The sequence below is a fragment of the Motacilla alba genome, chromosome 1 (assembly GCF_015832195.1).
Source record: "Motacilla alba alba isolate MOTALB_02 chromosome 1, Motacilla_alba_V1.0_pri, whole genome shotgun sequence".
Lineage (NCBI taxonomy): Eukaryota > Metazoa > Chordata > Aves > Passeriformes > Motacillidae > Motacilla > Motacilla alba.
In genome coordinates, this window is record NC_052016.1 from 35,251,237 (window position 1) to 35,271,523 (window position 20,287).

General features: G+C 45.2%; 1 protein-coding gene across 1 annotated transcript in view; it reads left to right on the top strand.

Annotated features, from left to right (window-relative positions):
• Positions 1 to 19,362, top strand: part of WDR3 (WD repeat domain 3) — a 20,779-nt gene extending 1,417 nt beyond the window's left edge. Inside the window, exons 2-26 of the mRNA XM_038134786.1 lie at positions 867 to 1,076; positions 1,495 to 1,613; positions 2,519 to 2,597; positions 2,922 to 3,017; positions 4,133 to 4,246; positions 5,201 to 5,302; positions 5,421 to 5,518; positions 6,418 to 6,513; positions 6,813 to 7,043; positions 7,794 to 7,887; positions 8,222 to 8,323; positions 9,007 to 9,092; positions 9,481 to 9,616; positions 10,326 to 10,382; positions 10,932 to 11,032; positions 11,177 to 11,288; positions 11,402 to 11,536; positions 12,824 to 12,874; positions 13,097 to 13,162; positions 13,967 to 14,059; positions 14,613 to 14,660; positions 16,725 to 16,768; positions 17,229 to 17,357; positions 17,845 to 17,938; positions 18,553 to 19,362. Coding sequence (XP_037990714.1) covers positions 867 to 1,076; positions 1,495 to 1,613; positions 2,519 to 2,597; positions 2,922 to 3,017; positions 4,133 to 4,246; positions 5,201 to 5,302; positions 5,421 to 5,518; positions 6,418 to 6,513; positions 6,813 to 7,043; positions 7,794 to 7,887; positions 8,222 to 8,323; positions 9,007 to 9,092; positions 9,481 to 9,616; positions 10,326 to 10,382; positions 10,932 to 11,032; positions 11,177 to 11,288; positions 11,402 to 11,536; positions 12,824 to 12,874; positions 13,097 to 13,162; positions 13,967 to 14,059; positions 14,613 to 14,660; positions 16,725 to 16,768; positions 17,229 to 17,357; positions 17,845 to 17,938; positions 18,553 to 18,708 — 2,649 coding nt within the window. The 3' untranslated portion in view covers positions 18,709 to 19,362. The remainder of the gene's footprint in view (positions 1 to 866; positions 1,077 to 1,494; positions 1,614 to 2,518; positions 2,598 to 2,921; positions 3,018 to 4,132; positions 4,247 to 5,200; positions 5,303 to 5,420; positions 5,519 to 6,417; positions 6,514 to 6,812; positions 7,044 to 7,793; positions 7,888 to 8,221; positions 8,324 to 9,006; positions 9,093 to 9,480; positions 9,617 to 10,325; positions 10,383 to 10,931; positions 11,033 to 11,176; positions 11,289 to 11,401; positions 11,537 to 12,823; positions 12,875 to 13,096; positions 13,163 to 13,966; positions 14,060 to 14,612; positions 14,661 to 16,724; positions 16,769 to 17,228; positions 17,358 to 17,844; positions 17,939 to 18,552) is intronic.
• Positions 19,363 to 20,287: the final 925 nt, after the last annotated feature.

Consider the following 20,287-nt stretch of genomic DNA (forward strand, 5'->3'; position numbering starts at 1 on the left):
GAGGATTTTAATCCAGAGTTTTTGTTCTAGCCCCAGGCCTCTGAATGTTCCAACAGCTCCAACAGAACTCTTGACTGCATGGTTTGCTCGCCCTTTTATTTGGGGGAGAGGGGGAGGGAAAGAATCAGGGGATCACCCATCAGGTACGGGAGAGGAGGTCTCAGGGACAAAGGACACCTGGATGGTCCAATGCCCCCCCAGGGGTCTAGGGCATCTTTTGAACTTGCCAATCACTGGACGCCCTTCTGGAATTCCAGGATGGATAGACAGTACTTAGCAGGGGTCAGGGTGGGGAAAGGAGAGCTGATTGGCACACCTGGGGAAGGAATCTTCAGGGAGAAACCCGAGGTATCTGAGGCAAACCATGACATCACACTGCAACACACTACAAACACACAGCCTCTGGAGTGCTGACTTCTGGTGTGTTGTTTTGGAGATGTTTTCATCATTCTCAAGTTCTTGTGCAGTCTGTGGAAGAGCAGCTCTGTCCTATACCTGAGAAAGGCCAGGCAAGAGAGGATGCAGTCAGGAAGAAACTTTGCAACTTATACTCTCAAACACTATTTCTTGCTCTCTGGTTCATAATATGTGGGGGCAGAAATTTCAGGTTCTGAGTTCCAGGGCTCATTCTGCACCAGTGTCCTGAGAAATTGCTTCCCTTCTAGCTGCTGTTTACCTTGGAAAATGGGGTTAATGATACTGTATTTGGTGCAGGAAGTTGAAAAATGAACTTATGAAGTGGTAGAAGTGCTCAGTTGGAAGTTCTGTTCTAGAAGAATAGACTATATTCTCTCTGCTGTGTAAGTATCTGACTCTGACATGTCATTTATCAATATTATGCATGTTTTGTCTCCTAAAAATTGCAGGTTCTTATCCTTAAGGGTCTCAAGCAGCAAGTCAGTTGCCTCTGCCCCTCTCCAGATGGGTTGCACCTGGCTGTTGGGTATGAAGATGGAGCAATCCGTGTCTTCAACCTCCTCAGTGGAGAATCAGCTATCACTTTCAATGGGCACAGGGCTGCAGTTACAGCCCTGCAGTACGACCACCTGGGTGGCAGGCTGGTGTCTGGCTCAAAGGTGAGGCTTTGCTATCTGGAGCATGACCTTTCACAGAGATGCCCCATGGGGAAGGCTGGCCTGTGCTGAAGTGTTCAGTATTTTAAGTGTGGTCTCAGCCCATAGCCAGAGGATGGCAGTGAGAGGAGCTGGGGAGCCCGGGCTGGGGGAGCAGCAGGGGATGCAGGCAGGAGTAGGGTACTGGTAGAACTGTTAAAGTAAAGAATCTTGTGAGATCAGGAATAGCAAAAGTGTCTCAGGCTAGGATGATGGTACATTTATCAGTCTGACTGCACCTCTGGGGAAGCAGTGTCCCTTGCATTAATCACCCTTGTGATTCAAAGTGAGAAAGTGTGCTCTCAGGTAATCTTTTCAGTCTCATGGCAGAAGTTTTGCAGAGACAAGGGCCAGTCCCATGGAGATACTCTCTCTGTTCCAGGATACAGAAGTCATCGTGTGGGATGTCATCAATGAGAGTGGCCTGTACCGGCTGAGGGGACACAAGGATGTCATCACTCAAGTCCTTTTCTTGAAGGAGAAGAACTTGTTGGTCACTTGGTGAGCCTGACTAAGAGAAATTGTTGATCAGGAAAGCAGGCGTGGTTGTACTTGCAATTTAGATATCCTGTGTGCCACAACCGTTTGTATTCTCCTTCTTGTCCTGTGATAACTCAGACTCCCCAGCATCTTTGAATATGATTTTGTCACATCCACGTATTTTTAAAGTCTGGTGCCAAGTCTTAGAGCAACTGATATGGCCATATTGAAAAAGGTGTTTGGAAAAGGATTTAAATTGTTGGTAAATCCATCAACTTAAAATTATTGCAACAAAAAATAGTGAAAACATGTTCATTATGTACGTAACAGCTTTTGGTTTTGGTTTTTTTTTTGTTTATCTTGAAGAATTAAATAGACTTAACCTTCTGTATGTGTAATTCACACAGCAGTGTGACAGAAAAATTGCTTTCTTGTAAGCTGTAAATACACAAATTAATTAAAAGATGATAGGGTTTTTTTAAGCTGATTTTAAGTTATTCAACTAAAAGAGCTGAAAGTTGACTGAATCCCTTTGATAATAATTGGTTGACAACAGCAGTCACTAATTTTTTTAAATTTTAGTATGCCATTTACTAGCTTAATAGAAAAGTGCATGCAGTCAGTCCACTTTGAAATTGAAACAACTTTGCTTTTTTTTCAGGTGGAAAAAGTAGTATTTTGTTGGTAGATGATACCCATTTCTTAATGCAATTTCAAATATTTGCAGGTCAGCTTCAGTGACTTGACAGATATCTTTTTGTAGCCTTGCTGTGCCTTTTTTGTTTGGCTTGCAAAATGTCAACGTTTGAGCTGCTGCTCTGTGATACATTCTGACATGTTTTAGATTTTTTTGTGTTTCTACCTCTTAGAAAAATGGTGAGCTCTGGAGTCTTTTCTCATGTCTAAGTTTTTCTTCTCTGTTCCAGTGCCAAAGACACACTGGTGAAATGGTGGGATCTGGACACCCAGCACTGCTTCAAAACTCTGGTTGGACACCGAGCTGAGGTAAAAAGAGGATGTGTGGAAGTGTTGGGCTGGAGGGACTTGGGATGTCAGGGCTGACTCTGGGCTTTCCTTGCTTTCAGGAGTTGTAAGCTGGCACCATCATACATTTTACTTTCATTAGGCTTTAGGAGTGAGCAAATGAGAAATTTCAGACATTCCAAGAGCTGTCATCACATGCATTGGGTGACAATTCCCATGCACATGTCCCCAGAGGCGGTCCCAGCTTGATCCATTCTCTGGTTGCTGTTTAAATAGGTCATTTAAAGCTGCTGTGCTTTTTTATGATAGTTAGGGGAGTCAGTTCCTTATTGTGCCTCTGGACAGGTCTGGGGGATGGCTTTGCTGTCCAAAGAGAAGCGTCTGATCACTGGGAGCGCTGACAGTGAGCTGAGGGTGTGGGATCTCACATACATCCAGGAGGTAAGACATTCCCCCTGTAACCCCTCAGCCCCCCTGCCCAGCTGCTTGTCTTTCAACTGAGAAAGACCTGGAACGTGTTCAAATCTGATGGATGTTCTGGGAAACAGCCAAAGCAATGTCTTTGCTATCTGAGGGGTCCACAAGCTGCTCATGGGGTGGGCTTTGCTGTTTCCTGTCTTTTGCGCTTTCCAGTGAAGCTGTGAGCACTTCCAGAATGAGATTTTCACAATGTGTCAGATCTTCCTGCCTTCTGACTTACTGTCTTGGTTTTGAAAGACAGGAGTCTGCTAAGGAAGGCAGGAGCCTCTCCTGAAATGGAAAATGTAAACCTCCTCCCTCTGAACTGCTATAAATTTTTAATTAAGGGGTTTTTAGGCAAAAATATGGAAGCAGGAATAACAGTTCTTTGATAGGGAAGAAAATTTTAAAAAGATAAATAAACAATGCAGTAAACTAAAACAACACTGACAGAGTCAGAATACGACTTGACACCCTGTTGGTCAGGGTGGTGGTAGCAGTCCAATTGGAGATCTGGCTGCAGTCTTCCTGGAGTGTCAGGTGTGGTTCTGTTGGAGCAGGGATCCTGTAGAAAGGGTGTAGTCTTCCTCTGAGGATCTAATGGAAGAAGACACAGCTGTTCTTCTGGGAAATCCAGTGCAGAAGCTGTGCTGGTGTTCCAGAATCTCAAGATTATATCTCTGGTAGGAATGCTGGGCTCTTCCCCCTCTGGGTGGAGAATCTCACAATGGGATGCTATAGTTGTTAACAGCCATGCAGTGGCATTCAATAGCCCGTTATCAGCAGATGTCTCTCCTGAGAGAGGGTTGGGTGTGGAATATATAAGGAAAACTGCCCACTTACCAGAAGACAATACAGATGGCAAATAGAATACAATTTGCTTGACACTTACAGCTGAGGAAGACAGCCTTTTGGGTGGATGATAGTCATGGGAGCACATGGAGTGCTTGGTGCCTACAGGAATTCTGTAGGACACTCCAGTGTATGCTAATCAGTTGTATCTCCAGGGAAATGAAGTGTGAGCCAGAAACCACAATACCATAGCTCTTGAGGTTTAAGATACTCCTTTTGCTGTTTTTTTTTTTTCCTGTGAGCAGGTAAAAGATCCTGATGAACCAGAATCTAAGAAAAGCAAAGGGTCATCTTCACCTGGAGCAGATGAAAAAACTGAAGAGGATGAGACCTTAGAGCTGGATGAGCATCCTGAGGATGTAAGATCAGTTTTCCTTGCTGTCTCTGAGCTGGTGTATCTAACCCCATTTGCATGGTTTATGTCCTGAGTGTCACATTTAGCCTGTTTGAGAAAATGTGATAATTCTTGTCTTGTTCCATGAAAACTTCCTCAGCAGCAGTTGCTGCCTCATGTACCTGCCAAACATCAGCAGAAGTATGTGTGTCAAAACACCCACAGATTTATTCTCTACTGACAGTTTTTCTTTCCTTTCTATTTGAGAAGGACTAGCAAATGTATAAATTTAAACAGTGCTAATAGAGGTCTTTCATCAAACATCACAGAAATGAAATAGTTCCTTGCTGGTTTGCAGCTGCTGAGTTCAGTACTGATGCTCAGCTTTTCAGAAACTGAGAGGTCAGAGTTGCACTGTAATGAAATATAGTGTGAGATTGGATTGCAGAAAGCCATTCCCACTTTTCTGCTGCTGGAGACTTTTACTGAATATGTCTTTCAGGTAGAACTTTCTGGAGCACTGCTCAGATCTCAGGCTGCTTGTAGTTGTGATAGATACCTGACTTGGTTAATTAATTTTACAGCTTCCTTGCCAGAAGATTTCTCTCCCTTCAATGCCCTGTTTAAGAGTTTCTGTTCTCACCTTCCCTGCCTCTTTTGACTGAGCTCTGCTGCCTCTGTAGCATAAAAAATCAGCTCTGTCTCTTAAATGGATGTTGTTTGCCAACAAAATTAAGTTATTCTTCCACTGAGGCTGCCAATGATTATTTTCAGCTGAAATGCAGCAAAACACAGGAGATAAGCTTGGAGTTCACACAGATGCTTGTTTGTCCCTTTATTATCCTTACTAGCTGTTCTGCCAGGACCCTTTAGGTTCATTTTCCCCTCTCCTTGACTTTTCCTGTCAGCAGGTTTCTTGAGTTTGCTTGAGAAGATCATTTGACCTTTCAGACCCGAGTTTGTTCCTCTTTTCCTGTAGCGCATCATTAAGTGCAGCAAAGTTGGATCCATCTTGCGGGAAGGGAGAGACCGAGTGGTGACTCTTGGCACAGACCGGATGGGCAAGTTTTTAGCCTGCCATGTGAGTAATGGGGCCTCTGCTACTGAGCTGTAGAGGAGGCTGGTAGAGACCTTGGGTACTTTCTGTAAGGGTCAGCCTGGGCTTTGCGTACCTTTGAATTTGTTTGCTCTGATTCTAGGGAACAGATGCGGTTCTGGAAGTGTTCTCTGTCCTTTCTGAAGAGGAAATCCAAAAGAAACTGGAAAAAAAAATGAAGAAAGCAAGGAAGAAAGCCAAGTAAGTAATTTTTTGGATTCTGTCTCTGTCCAGAAGGCTTTAGAAAAACTTCAGTAGCATTACACAGTGGTCGAACTCCAAGCTTCTGGCTGTTCTCTTTGTGCTAGCTGTTGTATTTTGGGGTTGATCTTTCTGTGCATCCTTGTGCTTGTCTGAGCAGCCCTGCTCCCAGAGACTAGGGAAATACCTTTCTTTCTGGGTCTTCCCTCTGAAAAAAGAAAGCAAAGTGTCCAAAGAAATGGATATAAAATGGGTTTTTCAAAGCTGCTCAGCTCTACCTGACACTGGTGTTTATACTGCTTGGTGCATCAGCATAAGATCTTGTTAGGCAATGCAGGAATGAGAGTTTCATCTGAGAAGTCACAGAGAATCTGATACTTCATTTTCTGTTTTACAGCAGGCAGAGATAGAGGTGAGACTTTTCTTAATGGTTACTCTGTGTTAAGGTGCCTCAAAACAGCCCTTAGGGAAAGGTCTGGCTCCAGGGTAGAAACTAAAGCACAGGGCATCTGCAAATCCGCAAATCTGGGCATCTGTGAATCTGGAAATGCATTTTGGCAATGGCTGAGAGCTTTTGGTGAGTGATAGGAGATGAGAGAAGCTGGTCTTGCTCTCAAATACAGCTTATTTTCCCTCTTCTGTATCCATCTTTGTAATGATGGCTCCAGAGGAGGAGGTTTTTTTAGGACAGTTTGTGTCTTCAGTAGTCTGCATACTGGCATGAACTTCACTGTCCACCCTTCACTGTCCCTATTCTTAAATGTGGTTAGCACTGTTGGATAAGGAGGAAGTTGTTTTGAGCAGGCTAAGTGGTTTCCTTATGTTTTCTGTGTTACTATGTTAGTTTGTGTTGGCTGTGCTGGGTCATTTGACTCTCCTCCATTATCTGACATTTCCAGACAGAACTCTGAAGAGGAGCCTGAAAAGAGTGTGGAGCTGAGCCTGCAGGAAGAGATTCAGCGGGTTGCTAATGTCAAAGCTTCTTCTAAAATCAAGTGAGTGGAAAGCCTTTTGTAGAGTCTGAGTGGCTATGCAGCTACCTGGGGAGAGCTCTGTATGGCTCAGTGCAGGCAGAGGTGGAATAAGTTTCCTCCTCAACATATGTTTACCTTGGAGCTGGGGAGAGGCCTACCATGATTTCCCGTCCATTCACACCTCTGTGGCTCAGTGATCACTTGCTTGTTGGATGTGCTCTGTCTATATTCTTCTGTCTCTGCTGTTCTTGATAATTGATCCCTCCAACATTTTGTCTTATTACCCCTGTGTACAGCTCTGATTTTATCTAATCAAACAGGTCATTCGACTTGATTGTCCCTCCAAAAGGAGAGATGAAGATGGTACTGCTGCTCCAGAATAATGTAATTGAATTGTACAACCTGGACCTGTCAGCACAAGTGCCCCAGGCTGTCCGTGTGTCCAGGATAACCATTGGAGGCCATCGCAGTGATGTCAGGACATTGGCTTTTAGCTCTGACAACATTGCCATTCTCTCAGCAGCGGCAGAGTCTGTGAAGATTTGGAACAGGTACGCAGTCTGGTTGTGTCAGTCTCCTAGAATTGAGGGATGCTATGTTAAGAAAGGCAGTGATAAGAAAGAGGGGACAATGGAAAGGGATAAAACAGTGAATGAAGTAAAGAAAGTAAATAGAATTTTCTTTTCTTTTTTCCTTATTAAGGAAACTGAGAAACTATAGATCTAAAATTTCAACAGAAGGTCTAAACACAAAGGTCATACGTAGCAGTCAGGTATAGACTATTTTGCTATGTTTTTTTTCTGTTTTTTCATTTTTAATTAGAGGTATTAACTGTTAGCCTAAACAAGCCTGTTCTTTGGGGAACATGTGGGTTTCTTGACATCTTATCTGAAGGATCTAGTATTAGACTGAGTAGCCTGTTGGGTTGATCTAGAGTGTTGTGTGTTGATGTAGAGTGCTCTCCCAGTGTTTCTTGAGTGGTGTTGATTTCAAGCTCAGTTTCCTCTGAGTACACTGTCTTACACTCTGTCCCCTCCTGAAATGCTGTTTTAAATTAGGACCTCTGTTCTTGTTCACAACAGCAGTAGGTCATGATGGTGGACAACATAGTGGCATCATGTTGTGGGCAACATTGTTAGCAGTAGTGCTGGGTAGTGTTTGGGTCAATAGGATGGTGGTGGCTTATCTTCTGACCCCAGATGAAAGACAGCTGTGGGTAGAGGCCACACTGGAGCATGTCTCACTGAGCAGGTCAGATTCTGTGGGTGATGAGAAGTTTTGGGTTCTCTCTTTGTCCACAGGTCGACCTTGCAGTGCATCCGGACAATGGAGTGTGAGTACGCGCTCTGCTCGCTATTTGTCCCTGGGGATCGGCAGGTCATCGTTGGCACCAAGGTAAGGAGTGGCCTTCTGACTCCAGGCTGCCCAGGTCTGGGAATGTGTTAGGAAAATGTCACTAAGGCAGCCTCACAGAAAATGCATTTCCTTTCCTGATCTGGAGCACTGCTCTGTTCCCAGAGTCGTTACAGAACTCTTGTGGCTTGAGGTGGAAAGCAGAGTAGAGCTTTGGGAAGGCCCTGATGGAGATCAGGAGTTGGCCATCTGTGTGTAACAGCCACCTAATGAAGCTGACCGCTGTGGGTAGGGGTGGCAGGGAGCTCTTCTGCCAGGAGCAGTCATGAGTTGTGAGCAGAGGCTTATTCTTCCTCTGTGATGTTTTTCTCCCCAGACAGGGAAGCTGCAGCTGTATGACCTGGCTTCTGGCAGTCTGATAGAGACCACTGATGCTCACGACGGGGCAGTGTGGTCTATTGCTCTTTCACCAGACCAGGTAACTCAGCCACCCTTAAAAGTATTACCTGCACATCTTTTCATGTAACTCTTTCCCATAGTACTGTGTTTGCACCATGGAATTTGTTTTGCACCACATGCTTTGTTGCATGGAGCCCCTTATCCTCAGAGGTGGAGGATGCAGCTGATAGTGTCTAATAACTTTCTAGCAGAATCAAAACCATAGCAAGAAATAATCTGCCTGAAATTCATCCACCCTACAGATGAAAACATATGGGATAGATTTTACCCTCCTTTTTAATATAAAATGTTGGACTGCTGTTGCTTCAGAAGGCATGTTAGAAGGCTCTGTTGTTGGTGGTCAGTTGTGTGTTATCCAATAGAAGTAAGAGTCTGAAGTTGCCCATAAATCAAAAACATATTGTTACCTGCAGCTGAGATGACTGCTTTCCATCCCAAAGTTTCAATCCAGGTTTTGTTTTACATTTGAGGTCTTTGTCTCAGCCTTCCAAAATAAGGTAGAGCTTTTGAAATTGTTTTTGTTGCTCAGGCAATGTGTGCTCTACCCAGAGCAAACGCTCCTGGTGGTGTCCACTTAATCATTAATGGTGTAGGAACGTGGGACATTTCAAAAACCTTCTCTGTGTTGGCAATTCCTTCCTGTAGACTTTCTCTGGGTGATAGGAACTAGTTTCACAGCAACTTTTTTGTTTTTCCTTACAGCATGGCTTTGTGACAGGAGGTGCTGACAAATGTGTCAAGTTCTGGGAGTTTGAGCTTGTGAAGGATGAGAGCAGTGTTCAGAAAAGGTGAGGAGATAAATCTTGTGCCATTGTTGTTGATGGGTGCTTTGGCCTCTGCTGTGCACTTCAATAACTGCCCATGGAACACATGGAGGAGAGTGTGGGCTCAGTGCAGTTTTGTGGAGACCTGAGCTTAGCTGGAGGAGGGCACTTGGCTCATTCTGATCCCTTTTTGTGTGTGTGGGTTCAGTGTCTAATCAGGCTGGGCCTGCAGATTGTTACCATAAATGTAGCAGTGAAATTCATCAGCCACCAGAGCCTGTCAGAGTGAGGAATGAGGTGCTGCATGTTAGAATTCACTTGCTTTTCCAGGGTGCAGTGTGGGACTTGTATCCATTTCTCTTCCTAGTTTGTTTGCTTGGGCTACCAGTTGTTTTTTCCCTCTTGTTGCCAGGCTTTCCATGAAGCACGTGCGCATTCTACAGCTGGATGAGGACGTGCTCTGTGTGCGGTACAGCCCCAACCAGAAGCTGCTGGCTGTCTCCCTGCTGGATTGCACCGTGAAGGTTTTCTACGTTGACACGCTCAAGGTGCATGACCAAACAGGCTGTGAAGCTGTGCAGGAAGGGATGTAACTGTAGCCAGCAAGATCAGGAATATAAAGGAAAAGTGTCTGTTTTATGTGGAACATGCATCCTCCTTCAGAGGCCTGTTTGCTGGCAAACGTGGCAGAACCATGGTTGTTCCACGCTGGGAACTGGAAGATCCATTTTTCGTTTAAAAAGCGTTCTGAGCCTGCAGGTGGCAAGGTTCATTCTAAACCCTCCAGAGGTGGTGGTACTCCGGGTCTGTCAGGCACTGTGAAGGTGGGGATGAATGTGTCTCATGTGGTGTTAAATAGGGCATGGCAGAGGCAAAGCCTGTGGGTGGAGAACCTTCCTTGTGAGCAGCGTGTGGTGGATTTGTGAGCTGTGTATTAACGTGAATATTATGGAATGACACTGGACAGATTGGTGCTGGCAATTATGTGGAGAGAAACAGAAATGAACTCTATTGACACTGGTGATTGGCAGCAGAGTTAGCTAGAGAGCAAACAGAGCTAGTTCAGCTTGCTTGGCTACTTCCACCTTCTCAGTTCTAGCCTCATGACCCTGCTGCTAACAGTGTTCAGGGCAAGAATGAAAGTGGGGCAGTGCTAGAAAAGCAGCTCCTGAGGTAGAGCAGAAGTAGCCTGGAGCTTGAGATTTGCACACCTCTCTACCCAGCATGTCTAACTGAGTCATCTTTGTTCTGCTTCAGTTTTTCCTTTCCCTGTATGGACACAAGCTGCCAGTGCTGTGTATGGACATCTGCTATGTAAGTATCATCAGGGCTGTGTGACTTGGGACTGTGGTGATATGGAAGGGGTATCAGAGTTGGGGTCATGACAGAACTGACTCTGGGGCATTTTGTGAGTGAGTGGAAATCAAAATGCTGTGATGTCCCTTACACTCATTGTAACAGGTACAGCCTGCTTTCTGCTTAAGTTACTGTGTGAGGGGAGCCTGAATTGTTAGTGGGAGCAGAGGGCAGGTGCTGAGAGGAAGCAGCCTCTTCGTGCCTGTTCATTCTTGGGCTACATTTTGCTCTGAGGTCTCTTTGCAACGAGGCTCATTGAAAGCCAAGAAGAATGTCAGGATATAACCAAATACCTGCAGAGGGTCAGAGGGGGCCCTGAGTGCTGTCAGTGGGCTGTGCCAGTACCAGAGCATGGGCCACTGGGAAGGAGCTGGAGGGATCAGGGGACCACATTGCAGGAGCCAGGTGTCTGCCTACTCAGCAGTGCTGAGTCACTTGGGACAGCAGCAGTTCCTCGTGGGGCTGCCAGCCAGCTCCCCACACCCTCCTCTCTTTGTTGCTCTCTAGGATGGGACTCTAATAGCAACTGGCTCTGCTGATAGGAATGTGAAGATTTGGGGATTGGATTTTGGGGACTGTCACCGTTCTCTCTTTGCCCATGATGACAGGTTAGTCAAATCCTACAGCATCTTTGGGCTGTGGACTTGTCTCCAAGGAATTGTGATCTAGCAATAATCCTTTTGTCCAGCATAGACAGGGGGAGTTCTGCAGTGTTCCCCAAGTGGGTAAATTTGAGCCTTTTTCTATTCCAGTGTGATGTATCTGCAGTTTGTGCCAAAATCCCATCTCTTCTTCACAGCTGGAAAGGACAGCAAGATTAAACAGTGGGATGCAGATAAATTTGAGCATATCCAAACACTGGAGGTAGGAAGTTTTTGAGTCTGTTGAAAGGAAGCATTATCCCTGCATGAACAGGATTTTCCTTGGGGTGAAAGTTGGGTGATGTTAATGTCATAGCTCTTCTGTCATCTATGCAGGGGCATCACCAGGAGGTTTGGTGTTTGGCACTCAGTCCCAATGGAGACTATGTGGTGTCAGCGTCCCATGACAAGTCCCTGCGCCTCTGGGAAAGGACAAGGGAGCCACTGATTTTGGAAGAGGAGAGGGAGATGGTGAGAGTTGCATCTTTCCTACCAAAACCAACTTCCAGACCTTTTTTTTTCCTTGGTCTTCAGTGGCTTTCTGCATGTCTGTTGCTTACAGTCTTTGACATTCTCTTGTGTGCCTTTCAGCACAAGTGTGTTTGGGAGGCAGTTCAGCAGGTGGCTGATGTGGAGGGATGGAGAGCACTGCTCCTGTTAAATGCAGCCCGTTTTCCAGCTGTGAGAGGTCCATCCTGTCTCAGTAGCAGGCCCCAGAGCTCAGGGATTCTGGAAGAAGCCTCTTCCATTCCATTTGGGCATGTATTGGGAGGAATCATAAATTCAGAAGGACTTCAATAGGAAGGAAAGTCTGGAGGTCTCCTGTCTAACCCCTTGCTCAATACAGGATGGTCTTATTGCTATATCAGACTGCTTAGAGCCTTGCCTTCATACACTGACATCTCCAAGGAAATATATTTTCCAGACTGTCTGAGCACTGTTCCAGTATTGAGCCACCACTGGGGTTGGCAGATGTGTTTGTTTCACGTACCCAAACACAGGTTCCCTTGGAACAATTTGTAACTATCTTTTTGCTGGATCCCTCAGAGAAACCTGTTTCTGTCACTCCTTCCTAAGGCAGTTCTTAAACGACAGTGAGGGGGGAGGAAGCAGAAATGCAGAAGCAGGAGTGGATGAGAAACCTGCAATAGGTGTTTGGGGTTTTTTTTATCCCAGCCTGTTTGCAAGAGCTGACCCACATGCTGTACCTTGATGCCCTGTTTTTGGTAAAAGGAAAGGCAGAGGTAGCTCTTTTCCAGATTCCAGAAAAGTTTGTTTTGGGTCAAGTTTGAATAGCAAAGTGGGCATGAATACATGAGTAGTGAAGTATGCATAACATAATTGGTGCCCTTTCATGTGAGAATTGGCAGACCAGAGACTCTTTCCTTTTGCAGCCCAGGACAACCCTGGGACTTTTCTAGATTTGTTCCCTCTGTGGGAGAGAATAAATGTGGCTGGTGAAAGGTGTGGTGGTGAACTGTGGTGTCTGTCTCAGCTTGGTGGAATCCTGAAGGGTTGTTCCTGCACCCGGAGCAGAGACCTGGATTTCTTTCTCTGTGGGAGATTCTAGAGTTCACTGTGGGGTTGGGACCAGGGACAAATGGGTATTTTGCCACTGGCATTGTTGGACTCGCTGATTGGTCTTGGTTTTGCAATGGGCTGCATGAAGCCCTCCAGGTTGTCTTGTTGAAATAGTCTGGAAGGGACTTGCACCCTTGCCTTACTGCTGTTAACATGATGTGTTCTCATCCTCTGTAGCAGCGGGAAGCTGAATATGAAGAGAGTGTGGCAAAGGAAGAGCAGCCTGTGGTGAGTTGCACCATCTGAATGTGTGTCAGTCTGACTGTACAAACTCTGGAAAAACTATTTCTGTAAGAGGCATGGAAGCGGTATCAGGGAGAAAAGAACATTTTCTTGCTTTGAGACAGTGCAGGGGGGAAGGGGGTGCTGAAGTTGTGGCTGCTCCATGGTGCACTTGGCTGTGGTCCTGTGGAAGGATGGAACTGCAGCTCTGTATTTTGTATTTTGTAGGTGGCTGGAGAGAGGCAAGGAGAGACAGGGCTGGCAGGGAAGAAGACCATTGAAACCATCAAAGCGGTAAGGTGCTGTGGCTCTGCCAGCGTGGCTTTGTGCCTTACCAGTCTCTCAAGAGGGACTCTCAGGGGGGTCATAGCATCAGTTTGAAGAGTAACCTGTGCTGTCACATAGGGGCAGACTGCTCTTGCATGCACAGGCAGTCTGTCCTGCTCAGAAGCCAACAGGGAGGGTTTTGACTTTGGAGAGTCACACACCAGGAATTCTTTCCTTCTGAGAGGAATGAGGTGTGAGGTTCCTGCAGCTGCCTATCACATATGGGACAGACAAAGCCGCTCTTGTCCTCTGGGGATTGCATTCCAAAGGAGCAAAAGGCAGCTGGGATGTTCTCAAGGCATTAGGCCTCTTCCTGAAGGGCTGTGCAGTCCAGTGGGGATCTGTGGAAGGTGGTAATCTATTGTGGTGCTTGACATGGGGAGGTGTACTGGAAGGTGTGGGGTGGGTAATTCCATGGCTGCAGATTTCAACAGTTCGGTGATTTTTCAGAGGAAATTCTTAATTTGAATAGTCTAAATGGCCTGACCCTGGCTCGTGCCTCAAAGAGACACTGCTTGGGGGTGGTGGTCAAAGCAACACCTGAAGCTGCAGCAGAGAGCACTCAGGGCAGTGGGGGAATGTGGATGGTGTGTGACATCTTCAGGATATAACTTGTGTGTTCAGAGTAATGGTGCAGTCTGGAGTAGAGGTTAGCAGGGAGATGCTGTGTGGTGCTCTGCATCAGTACCTCTGCTTCCACCTCCATTTGTCCAGCTGAGCTTTGTCCTGGCTTGTCTCGTGTCACTGATGTGCTGTTCTTGTGCTGCACAGGCTGAGAGGATCATGGAAGCTATTGAGCTGTACAGAGAAGAGACTGCAAAACTAAAGGAACACAATGCCATATGTAAAGCTGCAGGAAAAGAGGTAAAAGACTGAGGAATGTAAACATTCCAAGGTGTGTTGGGTGTATCCTTCCAGCTCAGGTGGAAAGGCTTAGCATGCATATAAAGTCAGGACAGCTAAAAACAGCAGACATTTGCTCAGATCTTTTGGAGAACTAAATGGCATTGGGCTCTGGGACATAATTAAGGGTGTGTTATTTCCCATGATCTTTATGCTTAAAGTCATAGAAGTATATAAGTTTTGTCCCTGGAAGAGTGTGCTGCTGCAGGTTCATCCTCAAACCTCAACTTAGCCTTCATCTCAACACTCCTTGCTGAATAAGGGGCTGTTATAGAAGGGCGAAAAGTGACAAGAAGTGGAAGAAAATTCATCCATGTTTGAGTTAGTCATATATGTCTGAGAATGAGATTGTCTGATGGCTTCAAATGAGGCCTTCAGCAACATTCTGGAGAGGGTGGAGGTGTGGGAATTGCACACTCAGTAAAAGCTCTCTTCTGCTGTGGGTAGGAGTTTGCTCTGAATATGCATTTATACACACACACCTGCCTCATTCTAATCCATTCTGTGTCTCCAGGTTCCCTTCCCTGTCAATCCCATTCTCCGTGCCTATGGAAATATTACAGTAAGTGGAATGACCAGGCCACAGGCTGTAGTCCATTCTCAACTGGAGTGGGGCTGGTTAATTTGCTGGCTGAGCCAACATCCTGGGTTGCTGTGGGGAAGGACGGCTTAGTTCAACTTTTTTGCCTGTGCAAAGTGAACATAATTTAGGGTTTTCATGTTGATGGGGTTGTTTTTTTGTTTTTTTGTTTTTTTTTTGTTTTTTGTGTTAATTTTTAGTATCATGCATGTGTATTACATGGTTTAACCCTGTCAGGGTTAAACAGCCCTGATGGTAGCCATGACTTTTATGTTCCTTGTCACGAGCCAGGGGTTTACAGTCTCCTCCAAGATAGGGGAAAGCTAGTTCAAACCTATCCCAGGTTTGTTATATATGTGGTGTGGGTACAATTACTGTTTCTGTTCCTAATCCTGCAGAGTTTACATTGAGAAAATTCTGAATGGTAGTTCAATGCCTGGGTATTGCAGGCTAGAGGTGGTGCCCTGTTATAAATAATAAATGATAAAGCCAAATTAATAATCAAGGGGAAAGTTATTATTTCACGACCCAGATTCAGGCTCCGATAGCCACAATCCAAAGGGTGGGTGTCAAGCCTGCGATCGGTGCTGGGTGAACACAGATCCGAACTCCTTTGAATCCCCTCTGTTTACAAATGCTGTCTCTGCTGGGCTAGTTTTATATGGGTTTTTTTTGCCTGGGGCAGAGTTTCTCCTATTCTTCTTGGCTGCACATATTCATGTAATTTCCTTTCTCTGTGCTGGGCTGGACAAAACCATTTCTGGGAAGTGATGAGTGCTGATTGTCGGGTTATGGGAACCTGGTATTGGGATGCATACCTTTGACGACTCTGGCTATCTTGATCACCAGTACTTACGGGGTATTCATCGCTCAGGGACTCTGGACTGTCCTGGGAAAGGGCCCATCTCCGAATGGAGCCACCTTCATTTGCTAATTAGGTTTCTTCACTGCCATCTTTGATTTCACAATTTGTGAAACAATCTCTTTCCCTGGCTGTGGCTTGGTTTTAAATTTTTAAGAATTTTTCGTACAAGCACAACTTACTTCATGCATATTTTACACAAGCACAAATTATTCCATAACATATTTCACGTGCCCTTATTCATTCATGTCATACTACTGCACAACAGTTTTCACTAAATTCTGTGGATTTTTGACATATTACAAAATACACAGACAAGGATGCATGGATTTTATTGATAAGTAAAAATCCACTACTTTGAGTAGATTGGTTTGTTTTCCTGGTTATTCCAATGTGCACTCCCAGACTGTTTTTAAAGTATCTTTAGGAAGATCCTGGTTTTTTCTCTCTCCCCTTTTCATGCAATCATACAATGGTTTGGGTTCAAAGGGACCTCCAAGATCATCTGGTTCCAACCCCTCTGCCCTGGGCAGGGACACCTCCCACTAGACTAGATTGCTCAAAGCTGAATGTCAGTGCCTGATGAAACAGCTTTTGTCTTCCTTCTAATTACCTGTAACCACCTTGCAAGAGCCCTGCTGTCCCTTCCTCCATGATTATAGGTCTATTTAATTATAAGTTGGATAGACTTAACAGAAGTGAACGAAATCCTATGACTTAGTGGTTAGAGGCACTTTTCTTTCCCAACTCTCAGCTCTGCTCTGGGAAATCTTTTCCTTGTGCCAAACATTTCCAGCAGATAAACAGGAGTAGTAGGAATTAAGTCTGGGAGATTAGTTTGTATAAGGTTTTTTTATATATAATTTGTTTTACCAAGCTTTTTGTCCAATTTTTACAAGAAGAATCATTGACATAAATTGAGATAACTTAGCTGATTAAATATAAATTAGATTTTTGACAATATTCTTCACCAGTGTAGAGTATCCTGAGAAAGCTGAGGGAGAACTTCTTAAGAGTGGCAGGTGATTGAAGCCAAAAGGGTTTCCTCCTTGTTATATTCAGCTTGATGTGTCTGTCTCACAAGATGAGATAGTGTGTTTTTAACTGTGTGAAATGGACGTTAGGGCATGTTGGTCCTGGAATGTTTCTTATTAAGCAGGGCTGTTGTCTTTCCTCTGTTGCAGCCTTCTGCCTATGTGCTGGAAGTTTTTAAGAAGGTCAAGTCGAGGTGAGTCCCAAGAGCTTCATTGCTGAACAGATTTGTGAGTGAGTGTTGGGTTTCTAGGCCTAGGACTGGTTGGGGTCCTTGAGTGGTCTCTTGCAAGGTATGGACAGTGCTAGAGGGTCTGGAGTCACTGTTTCCAGCAGCCTCTTTTGGAACATGCATAGGAAATGGAAAGTATTCCTTCCATGGGGAGTGTGGACTGAAGCTTCTGGATGTGGGTTGGTTGCTTGGAGATGTGCATGTATGTGGAGAGCAGTTTGAGGGTGCTGAGGAGGGAAGGCTGTGTGCCTGCTCCCTGTACCACAAGATGCCTGGGCTGTGCAGATGCAGGGCAGTCATGCAGCTGTGAGAAATGCTTAGCACAGCTGAGTACCCAAACCCACCTATGAGGATGTGTTTCCTGCTCATCTGTAGCAGTGTACTGGCTGAGACTAATGCTTGTGTCCCTTTCTTTTTCCCTCAGTGAGCTGGAAGAGTCTCTCCTGGTGCTGCCTTTCTCCTATGTCCCTGACCTGCTCAGACTTTTCAATGAATATATTCAGCTGGGCTCAGATGTTGAGCTTCTGTGCCGAGCTCTCCTCTTCCTGCTCAAGTGAGTCCTTTATCTGCCCAGACAGTATCTGGGCTTTCTTCTGAGTCTCTGGGCCTGAAACTCTTGGGAAGCATCCTTGGGAATAAACATGTGGTCTCTGCAGGAGATAAGGAATCTCTGCAGCCCACAGTGAATGGTGTGTGGGATGCAGATTGCTCACATGCCCAGATGGGCATGCTGGTCCTGGTGGCCCAAGTGTCACTGGAATGAAAAAAATCCCACATCAAGTCTGATGAAGCACTGTTGGTGGCACAGAGTCACTGTAGAGCCTATGTTCTCAGAAATACCTTCCCCCTGAACCACTGTTAAACTTCAGCAAACAGCTTTTCCAGATAAATTTGTCCATGCCTGTCCATGTCCAATGCTGGTTTGGGGAAGACTAATTAAAAAAAAGCCTGTATGTCCAGAACATACATGTCCAGGGGCTCAGGAGAGAGCCTTTGATCCTAATAACAATGCTGCAATACACTGTCTGCTTTGTTCCCAGGATACATTTCGGGCAGATCACAAGCAACCAGATGTTGGTGACAGTGATAGAAAATCTGAAGAAAACCACCATCTCCAGAGTCAGTGAGGCCCGGGTGAGTGTTGCACCCTTCCCTTTTCCAGGATGTAGAAAAATGGAATGAAACAATGCTTGTGAGCATGAGTTGTCTGTGGTGTCCAGTGGGGAAGTTGGTCAGGGATCTGAGCTCATTTAAACCATCCTCTTTTGCAAATAGGCTGCCTTTTCTTTATGTTCCTCCTCATGAGAGAATACCCCAGTGGTGAGCTAATATTTGTGCTCCCTGCCTCATTTGCACTTGGTTTTCTGATACATGTGCTTGGATCTTGGCTCGCTAGTTTCTAAATATGTGGGAGGTAAAGTAACTCCCTGCTTCTCTTGGGCTTTTCTGTGGGCTGCTACCTCAATGCAGACTGCATTTTCCCAGAGGAAGCTTCAGATGCCTACCAGCAACTTGTCTTTCAGAAAATGTGGCGGATTATAGCTGCTTTTAAGAGAGGACTGTGGGGAACTGAGTACAGGACTGGCTGTTCTCCTGGTCAGATGAAGTTTACATGTAAACTAATGTTGCTTTCTTTAAATCTGTGGATTGTTTTGTTTTCATCATCTCTTAGTTAGAGGGTGGCCAGTGCAGGACTCTGCCCCCTAACTAGCTTGGTATGTGCCTCACAGTGTGGTCTATCTCTGCAGGATGTGCTGGGATTCAACATGGCAGGGCTCCAGTTCCTGAAGAGGGAGATTGAGGCCAAGGAAGAGGTGACATTTTTTGCTGATGCTACTGAACGTTTTGAGGAGAAGAAGAGAAAAAGGAAGAAGAAAGAAAAGATGGTTCTTGCAATGCTCTAGCATTTGCTGCCCAATACCAGAGCACCTGGATGGACTCATGTAGCCTCACTGCTAACAATGGAAGTGTTCTTGTGGCTGAACATCTGTGATGATGTCCCTTGGCTGGGACAAAGTCTGTCCCCTCCATATGTGGTATAACCCAGCATGTAAACCCAACTCAGAATGGTTGTCTCTGAGATGGACATCTAGTCTGCTGCAGATGGATGCCTTTCTGAGGTGGTTGTCAAAGGCACGTGCTCTTCCTCTAGTGGAATGCCTGTTAGAAATTGAGTTGATTTATCCTGAGATCAGCTTGTTCTGGCAGCATTGATTCAATGGAATCCAGCACACAGACTGCTAGTGAGACCATGCCATTGTCCAGGATTAAAATCCTGGCAGGATTTTCACTGACACCTGCTGGTGGCTTGTGGCCTGTGGAAAAAGCTCTGTGATTTCTGCTGAAGTGTGAGGTCTTGATCTACAGCCACTCACTCTTTAGTGGAACAGGGAGGAACATGGCTGCACTCTACTGAAGGCATATTTATATTTGCTTTGTGAGACATTTTTATTCATAGTGTTTTGTCTTGGTATTTCCTTTGTAAATCCTCAGTTGCCTTGGCCTGTGTGTCAGTTTTCTAAAGGATTTTTTACAGAGAATAAAATCAGCGGGAGCAGATGAAAGGCCTGTCATCCCAGATTGTGTTTTTCTGGAGAGCTGGCAGACCCAAGTGTAAGAAGCCTGGATTGTTTGCCTTTTACTTGCTCCAGGCTTTAGAAATTGCACTGATTGGTTGCAATGTTGTACTTGTCCTGTGTCAGATAAAATGATTTATTTTCACAGTGGGGGTAGTGGGGCAGAATGGAGTGAACAAGTCTCTGCTGCTGTTATTAATTTATAGCACATGCTGTGTTTTTTTTACCAATGGTCAAGTCGCTGATTTGGGGGACGTGGTGGGGGCTGCTTCCAGATACTTTGCTGACTGTTGGGCTCACATGTTTGTGGTAGGTACTCAAAGCTGAACTTATGACTTGAGTTTCATATGGATTTTTAGTCCCAGTTGTGGCTGACTGCTGTCTTTGACTCAGGTTGTCTATTACTAGCAATTATGCAAAAGGCCAGCAGTTCAGTTGGTCATTCTCTAGGCAGCACCTCAGGTGTAACAACCATACTTCTGTTGTTCATAAGTAACTTTGTCAGCCGATGATTGTTCACTTGCCTCTTCAGAGTCTGGGTAATTCACAGGAGCACATCGTGCTCCATTTCCAGGTGGCTTTCAGACTCTATAGAAATGGCAACCTTCATACAGCTCTGCCAGTTTCACTTGAATCACAAGTTTATCCATATCTGGACAAATATGAAATTATAGGGGCACCTGGAAACAGCTGGACTCAAACATGTCTCTGTCCTGACTTTTGCTGTTCTATTTCATTTTATTCTGTTCTTTTCCTTTACTACTCCCAAAATATACCCTCATAAGAGGGATTACTAGGAGGAAGAGAAGGCCATGTAGGATGATACATTTTGTTGGTAAAGTCAGTTGACATCTATTATCCACATTATCTGCTGCTGAAATGGGCCAGCCCGCTGGAAAGAGAGTGT